The 10832-nt window shown below is 40.3% G+C and overlaps 1 protein-coding gene across 2 annotated transcripts; it reads right to left on the bottom strand.

Annotated features, from left to right (window-relative positions):
• Positions 1-4143: 4143 nt before the first annotated feature.
• LOC125288539 (protein transport protein Sec16B-like) lies at positions 4144-9258 on the bottom strand. 2 transcript variants are annotated; one of them, XM_048234989.1, is made up of 13 exons: positions 8957-9258; positions 8643-8707; positions 8422-8560; positions 8055-8186; positions 7430-7524; positions 7222-7303; positions 6783-6897; positions 6564-6669; positions 6128-6230; positions 5785-5922; positions 4854-5627; positions 4669-4756; positions 4144-4573 (listed from the first exon to the last, which is right to left on the bottom strand). In XM_048234989.1, the coding sequence occupies exons 1-12, from the start codon at positions 9182-9184 to the stop codon at positions 4694-4696; spliced, it is 2040 nt and encodes a 679-aa protein (XP_048090946.1). In that variant the 5' UTR covers positions 9185-9258; the 3' UTR covers positions 4144-4573; positions 4669-4693. The 2 variants fall into 2 exon arrangements, with proteins under 2 accessions (XP_048090946.1, XP_048090947.1); XM_048234990.1 differs by having other exon boundaries at positions 4145-4573; positions 8422-8583; positions 8957-8980.
• Positions 9259-10832: the final 1574 nt, after the last annotated feature.

Here is a 10832-nt window from a genome sequence, read left to right as displayed (position 1 = left end):
GCTGCAAAGGGAGAGGGCCATCAGAAAGAGAGCGAAGCCACCATCATATACTGTAACCTCACAAGTGAGCAACACATTAAATATATTAAAACAAAAAAGTAATCCAGCAAGCAACCAGCCAAGCAAGCCCGAAGTACCTGGGCAGCAAGCAACCAAAAGGGTGAAAAAAGCAGGGCAAGAGAAGTAAATCACCTTGCAAAGTCTGCAACACCCACTATGGTGACCCAAATGACCTTAAGGCTACTGAGGAATGGGTAAAATGTGACCCATGTTCTGCCTGGTTTCATGAGAGCTGTGGGTATATCTGTGATGACGATGGTTTTATTTGCAAAGGCTGTGTTTGAAAAACGTTCTCATCACACACGCACACATCAGTTATCAATTTTGAATGTGCATTTTTGTAATTTGCACATTTCATTCTAAATGTGTTGTACACACACACACACCACTGACATCACGTCACTGATCTATGCTGTTCCAAAATTTACTTTTGAATATGTGGGTTTGCATCCAAAATGTGTTTCTTTTTAATGGCACATATGAATATGTTTGTTTAATGCAGTTTAAATGTTATGTGGCTGTATAAGCAACTGTGTTTAAAAAATATTGCAATTTGCAGTTTGACTGGCTCATACCTGAACCAGCTGGCCTATTTTACCTGAAACTGTCTATGCAAAAAAAGTTGGCACAGCTGATGTTTCAAGAACTGTAGAGCTTAAATAATTATATTTTATTACATAATTTCAACACAAAATTATCAAAAACAGTCATTATTAATAAAAAGACATGGAAAAGACATATATGGTATTGCATTATTGTTCCAAGCGATTTACCAAAAAGTGGCCCAACTTAGCTGATATCACCGAGGGGCGGGTTAAACGGCAGTCTTTCAAATTCCCTCTGCACGCAATAGGATAGAGCTACAACTCATGAGTCCCAGGTGTTTTCCCACCAGCAGAGCTAGTTGGCTAGTTGATCAAACTTTTGCCAACTTAAGTGAAATTCTTTTTTTCTCTCTTTCTTCACAGAAAGAAGAGATTTCTGGAAAGCTGTGTGTGCTGGGAGCGGGATCTCGGATAAGTGAGCTTGGTATAAGACTGCACAATGCTTCTGACTCACAGTGAACATTGTGACACAGCTGTAAGAAAATAATTTGTGGCTAGTTCACTTACAAAAATGTAACAGTATACAAGGTTATACCATGTCTCAGTGTTTAATTGTGCATGTTTAGTGGTTGGGGTAGCCAAATGTATATGTACTTTCCATTGTTTTTATTTATGCTCCATACAGAAAGGAGGACTCGAGCTGGAAATCAAGTGTGCAGATCTTGGCAGACCTGTGCCCCTGTGAGGTGTTGAGTGCGTCTCGGGAGAGCTGACATCTCTTCACAGCAAGAACCTTGATTGGTGCACAGCGGAGCCTGATCTTGGTAATACCAAATAGCTGCCTGAAGGCGTCACAAAGATGGCCACAGAGTGAAGGGACTTGCCTAGAAGGACGGACTTTGATTATATGCACATAGCGCATACCTGCCAACACTCCCAGTATTGTAATCATATAACTTATTTCTTATTCTTTGGTTGGAGTTTTTACGTAGCCTATGCAACATGGTATACAATAAAAACAGTGGTAGAGATGAGTGTTTTATTATTCTGTTACAATGATGATTAGCCCTCATTTACAAATGCTGAAATGATGTGTGAAAATGTTCTTACCTGCAGCAGAACTCATGACACACACAGAGAGGAGTAAAATGGATGTCACAGTCTTCATGGTGCCTTATAGTTTGGAGTGGGTTACCTGTGTATGTACCTGAGTATGAGAGCGTTATTTATACAGTGGTGGGTGTGACGGGTCGCTAGGCCGTCTACTCGTTTGTCCATTTGTCTAGTTGTTTTCAGGTGTGACAGCTAACAAGCTGCAACTGTGTGCAGGTGTCCAGAATAAAAGGGCTGCCTCCTTACTTTGGATTTAATAATTTTAACAAATTTTCTTTTTCCGTTATATACACTTTAGTCACACATTTGTTTTCGTATTTGATTTATCTGTATAATAATAATAATAATAATAATAATAATAATAAAAGCAGCTCAAATTGCTTTATATTTGAAACATTTAGCACAATAATAAAGAAGAAAATAATAATAATACATTTTGAGGCTAATGCAGCAAGTTGCTGCGGTCACTCTAAGAAGTAGAAGAGCCTTGAAGATCCTTTTGGAGTTCTTCACCATTGCCACTGTGGAGGAACCTTTTCAGGTCAGAGAGTTTCTTAAGGGAACTTCTATGAAAGGTTCTTCAAGGAACCCTTACATTTTATTTTTAGACCTTACTATTATTTTTTATGATTATTAGAGGTCCAAGCAGCGAAGCTGCTTTTGTGAAATTCTGTCCACAGGGGGCGCAGTCTATATCTCCAGTATATCCGATCTTATCCAAACTTGGTACAGACAATCAATATGACATTGTTTTGATGCCCACCAAATTTCATGAAATTCTGTCCATGGGGGGTGTTACAGCCACCACACAAAAACGGTGTCTGCAGCCATAACCGTAATAGGTACAGACACCACATTTTCACCAAATTTCACCATAGGTCCCCAATCAATGCATGATCTCACAAAACAAAAAAGACCAATTTCTAACTGTAGGGGGCGCTATAATACGCAAATTTACATTTTTGCTCATATCCAGAACCATATGAAATGTTGGACAAATTATTCTTTCCACTTGTTCCTTTAGAGTTCAGGCATCTAAGGAATCCAGCCACACTCATTTAAATCATTCACATTTTCCCGCCATTGTCACAAAACTCAAAAGTGAAACTAATCTATCTTCTCCTAGACCGCTGTTCAGATTCCTACGAAATTCGGTATATTTCACCTTTAGACCAAGCTTAACAAGATTGGGGTTTTCTGATTTTTGACTCATCGCTCAGATTCACTAGCCTGACGAGCCAGACCCACATCAAGATGTAGGGTCTGGGAACTCACCATTGGCAGTGCTCAATCCGAGGGGCAGGTTAAACAGCTGTCTTTCAAATTCCCTCTGCACACAATAGGGTAGCGCTACAACTCATGAGTCCCATGCGTTTTCCCACCAGTGGAGCTAGTTGGCTAGTTGATCAAACTTTTGCCAACTTAAGCTCGAGTTGCTGTAACCAACAGCTAGATGAGCCAGGCAGCTATAGTGCTACACTCATGATTGTAAAGATTTCAAATCCACCAGTTGTCTCCAGAGTGTGATCTTCCATCACTGAGGGCCAAGCTCATGGCTGCCTCAGATAGTATGCAGTATCAAGGGCCCTTCCAGCAACTCAACAAAACATTAAAAACATTTAAAGAAAAAATGGTCATTATGGTTGAATATCAAATATGGTGTATCTGTTTTATGTGAGAGTTCAACTGCAAGTCAGAGACCAGTGAAAGCTCAGATTCACTAGCACTTGGGTCACCGAGAGGACAACGAGAGGAGGGTGAGCGGAACATAGATGTTGGTTGATATTGGTTGTTGGTTAGATTTGATATTCGATATATGTTGTCAGTTAGTGCTAGTAATGCATGTTAGTGCATTTGGACATTTGGAGAAATCTGACATGTGTGCTTCCTGAAGGCTAAGTGACGTTATTCACGCGACGGCCATTGTGTAACCAAAAGGAGGGTGGGTGTACAGTACACTGACTATATCATTAATGCGTTTCACTGGCGAATGAATAGAACACAACAATCCCAAGGTTTGTGTACCCAGTAGCCTTGTTTTGGCTTAAAATGTCCGTCGCATGAATAAGGCGAATTCACCGCTGCTGTCCCTGCTTGTGGAGTGAGCAGTATTTACCAGCAGGTGGCAATAAAGCAGAGAAAGCCAAATATCTAACTAATGACAAGAACATCAGGCCATCACCCGAAATCATCATATGTAGAGAGTCTATGGCCAGATAAATATGAATACAGAAGCCAAAAGGTTGCAGAAAACTGCAGTTTTAACAATTGAAGTATTTTAATTATTTTTGTTAGGGCTACCAGACGTTTTTTTCTGATGGGATCACAAGACTTATGATAATCATGAACATGATTCATATGATGGATTAATCATATCAGAGATACAGAAAACATTATCTTAACTCCTTTGTGTTAACACACTGATGTGATGAAGTTGTTAACACACATGACTGAGGGGCAACTGTACAGCATTCGTACCACATTCTTGTCCCAGGGCCTAGAGGGACCGGGTTCAAATTCAACCCACAGTCATTTCCCAATCCCACCCCATCTCTTTTCCACTTACTTCCTGTCACTTCTCACTGTCCTATCAAAATGAAGGCAAGTGACTGAAAGAATATACTTAAAAACACATAAGAGTGTATTGGAGATTGAACAAACAGTGTATGCCTCATGTAATGTTAACAAAGTATTTTAGAAGGGTACAACCAATTCTGAATGAATCCTTATTAGCATCAGGACATAAAACACCACACTCTGATCTTTTTCTGATTTAATGATGTGTCTGATATGAGTATCTCAGCTGCTGGTAGAAGATGATCTCTAGCCTTTCTTTGTCCCTGCTCTCTCTCAGCCTGTGTGAATGAGTAATGGCAGAACATTAATTCTGTAATAAAGCTCACTATATTATGTATTTGTGTTGATGTAAAATTATTCAAAAGATTCTTACCTGTGTGTGTTTCATCATATGGGTGCTAATGCATCTTTTTTCTGCGGAAGCAGAAGCATCTAAAGCAGCTGAGCCACCCGAAGCATCCCTGAGGTCAAATAAATGTCCAAGATTAATATAGTCAGACAAGACGCCAGACAATTTCAAACATGTCCACAGTCAGTGTTTCTGTGAGAAATGCATACCTTGTTCTTCTTTTTTTTTGTTTTTTCTGTGGTGGTTGAGCAAGACTGCTGGTCAGGAGAGGAAATGGCAGGGCCAGACTGTTGGTCAGGAGAGGAAATGGCAGGGCCAGACTGGTGACCAGGAGAAGTGGTGGCAGTGATAGACTGGTGACCAGGAGAAGTGGTGGCAGTGCCAGGCTGGTGACCAGGAGAAGTGGTGGCAGTGCCAGACTGGTGGTCCGGAGTGGCAGTGCCAGGGCCAGACTGATGGGCATGATAGTTGGTGGCAGAGCCAGAAGAGGTGGTGGCAGAGCCAGAGCCAGACTGATGGGCATGAGAGGTGGTGGCAGAGCCAGAAGAGGTGGTGGCAGAGCCAGAGCCAGACTGATGGGCATGAGAGGTGGTGGCAGAGCCAGAGCCAGACTGATGGGCCGAAGTGGAAGTGCCAGGGTCAAACTGGTGGTCCGGAGTGATGGTGCCAGGGCCAGACTGATGGCCAGGAGAGGTGGTGGCAGTGTCAGGCTGATTATCAGGAGAGGTGGTGGCAGTGTCAGGCTGATGATCAGGAGAGGTGGTAGCAGTGCCAGGGCCAGACTGATGGTCAGGAGAGGTGGTGGCAGTGCCAGGCTTCTCTGGGGCCACTTCAGCCTCTACAACCTTGACGTCCTCAGGTGCCTTGATGGCAGCACTCCTGTGTTCTTTGTTCAAAATAATCCTCTCTGCCATGTCCCTGAGGATGTACATCCACCTCGGCGCAATAAAGTCCCGCTGGCTGACATGGAATTCTGAACAGAGCTGCAACACATTCACACACAAACCCATGACAACTCCAGTGACAATATTAAAACACCACAAACAACACCAGAGACAGGCAATACACAAGTGCAGGCCTCTGTACACAGATGGCCTGCTCATAAAAGCGCAATGATTAGAAAAGACAGCACACCCTTACCTTCACAAAGTCCGCCAGAAATCGACGGTTGACATCTGCTGAGTATATCAGCGTTGTTCCCACTGACTCACAGAAATGCAGCGCTTGCTGGATGTAGCCAGCTCGCAACAGCATCCTGGAGTACAGTGTTCTATAATGCTGGAGAACAGTGAGAGAAGGTGAACCTGGGCCACTTCCTTCATCTGTATTATTGTTTAGGACATTTTCCAACACATGAAAGAATTGTCCCTAATTGAGCATTAAGTTTGTCATTTTGCCTGGTAAATTGCCAAAGACAACTTCAGGATGTATGCATGATATGATTGCAAAAGAGACATTTATTTCATGAGAAAGAAAAACAAACCTGATACTCTGAGATGAACGGCTGGTCTGTTCTTAGGCCCAGCACATAATCATAGACCTCCATCCTCTCGACTGCTGCCCTGGTCGATCTCAGGAATGGTCTGCTATGGTGATTACATGGCCATACAAGAAATATTTATATCTACATAGTTTTATTATAGTTATTTCGGATAAAGTGGATTTAGGTTTGTCTTACCTCTTGATTTTTGAGATACTATGCTATTTTGTTTACTTACTTTGGGTAAAGTAAGAAAGAATGTGTGTGTGTGTGTGTGTGTGTGTGTGTGTGTGTGTGTGTGTGTGTGCGTGCGCGTTTCATGGATAATGTCTTAACTCTTGATTCTCAATTCAAAGCGTTTGGTTATGGCTGTGTATCACATACGTATATTTGTTTCACCATTTGATTTTACAGTGTTTGTTTCTTGCATTTGTCTTACCTCCTGATTCCCCTAATGCGCAATTTAGACCATTCCAGAAATATGCCACAATGCAAATGCATTATTATATCACAGAGATATGCAGAGTTGGGCTTTCCATGTGATGCTGTAGTTGGCATGGAAAAGGTAAACAATATGAATTTAACCTGTTTTGGAATAAGGTTTTAAGGGTTCTGACAGTGGTCATGATATAATTATCTTTGATTTGTGTCATATTACCCAAGGTCTCTGCCATTGTTTCCATGATATCCTTCTTCAGGATATTTTGGTTCATATAACAAAGAACCATGGCCAGATGGGGGCGCCAATCACCCCAGCTGTTCTTGCCCCACTCCTGTAAAAAGGGGTATTTAAATTTCCAATTCTGATTGTATCATCATCTCTCATGTCAAAATGCTAAATTCACAAATGTGTGGGTACAGAGAATACTGTCTAAACCACATAGCAAGGCAGCCAGATACAGCACAATTTTGCCAGTTGTCTGGTCCTAGTAAAGTTTAAGTTGAGCTAACTTTAGCAGACACTTCGATGACTTGAAGCTGTGGCTTAACAAATCAAACCTAGGTCAACCGATTGTCAGGTGGTGACTATCTATTCACAATATTTGCCCGCAACTCACACACACACACACACACACAAACACACGAGCAACACTTACACAAGCTGCTGCTGGAACTTTTCCCATCAAGATTTGAAAATAGGTCTTCATGGGGTCATTTGCTTTTAGGTGTTCAATAAGCCTAATGGAATAAATGGATGTAACAAAGACACCATGTTAAGGCAGGTTTGTATAACTGGCAACAGGCTTTTTGCTTAATTTCTATTATTCATGGTCGGAGCTCTCTTAAAAGCATCAGCATTCTTACCTCAGAACAATTGCATCACATGAGCCTTTGGCAAAGCCCTTCAGGATGACCCAATGGTCCCACAGAGCATCCCTCTTGGCTAATTGCTCAGCTTCCTATATCAGAGGGCAGATAGTTTTCCACATCTTGACATGCACTTTCAAAAACATTACACATGCAATTACACCCAATCCAATAGCTATTACATCTTTTGTGCCAAGGAGCAGTTCAGTTCAGTTCAGTTCAGTTGCTAAACAAGTTGAATTCAGACAGGTTGCATATGCCTGAATTGAATTGGTGCATTAAAAGTGCACCATCCTAAAGTATGCATATGCTTTATATATAGCATATGCTTTATATATATGCACATACTATATAGTATTTTTTTATTAGTTTGTCATTCTTTGCATCAATGTACGAGTCTGCATGTAAGTGTTGTTTTGCTCTTTGTAATGTATGGCTCATAAGTGCAAGACAAATTTCCCTTGGGGCAATAAAGGTTTCATTCATTCATCAATATACACAATCCATGGAACTGTTTTGTTTGTTTGTTTGTTTGTTTGTTCATACTGAAATAGCAAACCCAGATCTAATTCACGTCTGTACTACCATCAATCACAGCTGTGGGTCTCACAGCAAGTCTTACTTCTTTTTTGCCAAAGATAATGAGGTTGACAAGGGCCTGGTGTCCTTCGCCAGAGGACAGAAGATTCTCATCCTTCTCAAAGGCCAGTGGGTTTGATATGAGCAATTTGGCAATATGCTGACCCATCACTCTCTGAGAACATATTTTGAGGAAGAGGTTAATGCACAATCTTTAACACATTTCTAAAAGAGACTGTAATGTGCAATGCAATGTTCTCTCTCTCTCTCACTCACACACACTTTGCCTTAAGCTTTGTTTTTCAGATAAAACTGGAATTTGCAACGTCTTACCTTCATAGATATTATAAGACACAGACACACACATACTCACTCGATTCCAGCCATTTCTGGTGGAGAGCAACACTTACTCTGGTCTCTCGGCACACAAGTGCCAGGAGTCCCCAGACAAGGCCAGCCGCCTCCTTGTCCATCAACCACGTGGTTCTCAGGCATCTCTGCCATTTTTTCATGGCAAATTTATAAATGCTAACAGTATAAGTCACCCCCCTAGAACAGGAAACAAATTGAAGCTGCTCTATAATTAAGTATGCATTGAATCTGATTGTGCTCTGTTGTGTACAGAACTTACATGTCAAAAGGCCCAAGGTAATCCTTCCAGTCAGTCTTGTAAGCGAAATGCTGAATAGGCAGAACCTAAGAAGGGTCCATAATGTAAGTTTTTATTTTAGTGAAGATTGGCACAAGCACAAATGCATAGACAAATAATGATGACCTAGGCCCAATGTGGCAGAGAATAGATAGATAGTTAGTTAGACAGACATACAGATGGATTTAGTAGGTCAGTGCAATATCATATGTGATAATTGTCATTATATTGTGTCTATTTATTATTTACTTACTGGCTTATATATTTTCTTATCATCAGTTGAATTACTAATTTACCTGGTCTTGCTTCACAGATCTCTGCAGCGTCTCAGGTGGAGTCTTGAAGACGCGGCTAGGGGCATCTCCAAGCCCCTGGTCACGGGAAGGATCCACATAATCGCAAGTCCTTAAATTCTGTACCTGCTTGGGCAGAAGTCCTTGTTTTCTTATGGCTTTGAACAGTTTTGAAGGCTTGAGATGACGTTTGTGGCATCCCGCCAGATCCAAAGAATCGATGCGGTGCATCCTGCTACTCCCCACCAACAGTGTTCTGATAGGCTATGAGTTAATTTCCTGATCAATAAAGATACGTGGCACTCTCTTTACCAATACATTCCCAAATTAAAACTTTTATATGGATCCTGGTTTATATACCCTGGAGGCATTATGACGTAGCCTATGTGTAATGCAACGTCACAATGCATGGCAAAACAACCAACTGTTGATCAAATAGAATGTTTGCAGAATGTGATGATAGTCGTTCTTGTTCAGCTGGATGAACTCTTTATTCAGCTAACACTTGTGGCTTATTTGTGCTATTTATAAAGTTTCGGACAGCACACGGAGTAGTTGCCTAAAGCATCTCACAAAATGTGGCCACGCTAGAAAGCATGTTATCAAATTAAATGAATAATTTCGGCATCCAAATCAGCCCCTAGGCCATCCAACCCCGCAATTAGAAATATATCAATACAAATGTTATTTAGTCTTTTATTTTTAAAGTAGGCCTAGGCTAATAACTGAGGACCAGCACTGACTGGAAATTTGGTAGGCTAGTGGTGCTAAGGCCTGATAACTCAATTAGGGCCAGATGTTCAGAAGACAGATCTGTATAGGCTTAGGTGGAATTAAACGAACTAGTTTAGGCCTACTACGAATCGTAATGTAACAAACGTTATTTGGGAAACGGTGGTTCTGTAAATTATCAGTTATCAAGTCGGTTTTAGTAGCCTGAGCTTTGTTCCAAAGAGCGCGATTTCTTCTTAATTGGTGTCGTGTCACCAAGACGCTTTTAAAATGAACCTTTCACCTTTCAGTTTTGTCATCTGAACTACAGCATTCGTTTTCTTTCGTGAAAGAGGAGTGGACGCAAAGGTGGTAGAATAGGCCTAGCCTACAAAATGAAAGGTCTAATCGTTGGCGAGTCAACATACCGACGGCAATTCCTCGTGTTAAAAAAATGTCCCTGCTATCAAGGAAGTCAGTCGCCTATGATTCTTTTGATTGGTAGCCTACTTAGACCTTTCTATGCAAAGCGACTTGCATTATAATGCACCGGGGTAGGCTACTGTTTCATAGTAGTTTCTTAATTCAACAAAATGTTAGTCATGAAATACTTGTGTAGCCTATATAGTGATTCATTAGGGCTAAGCTGACACATGACAATAACAGAAAATATCGCTTGAAACTGTCATTTATTCTACGAATGTATCTACAAGGTTTTTTTTTTTGGATATAATTAGAAAATGTGTAGTGCTGTGTGGTTGTGCAATGTTACTTTTCAAAAAAAAGAATGTTATATTTTTTTATGAGAATGCAGACATAAATAGAAATAGTGTCTTTACGATACATTTGCTCTTGTTATTGGGAACATTTCATATTCATAAACGTAAATGTTTCGCAGCCTTCAAAAATGAAGTCAAATTCTACATGGACACTTATTGGACTCAACAGCTGAAAATCTGACAGAACTATGTATATGTTCTGATAAATATATATATAATATATATATATATATATATATATATATATATATATATATATATATATATATATATATATATATATATATATATATAAAAATATTTTTATACCCTGTTTGTTATCATTTGTAAGGTGATTTTTGCGAAAAAAAAAAAAAAAAAAAAAAAAAAAAAAAAAAAAACAGAAAATA

The sequence above is a fragment of the Alosa alosa genome, chromosome 23 (assembly GCF_017589495.1).
Source record: "Alosa alosa isolate M-15738 ecotype Scorff River chromosome 23, AALO_Geno_1.1, whole genome shotgun sequence".
NCBI lineage: Eukaryota > Metazoa > Chordata > Actinopteri > Clupeiformes > Clupeidae > Alosa > Alosa alosa.
The sequence above is the reverse complement of the archived record's forward strand: the minus strand, read 5'-3'. Positions and strand labels throughout refer to the sequence as shown.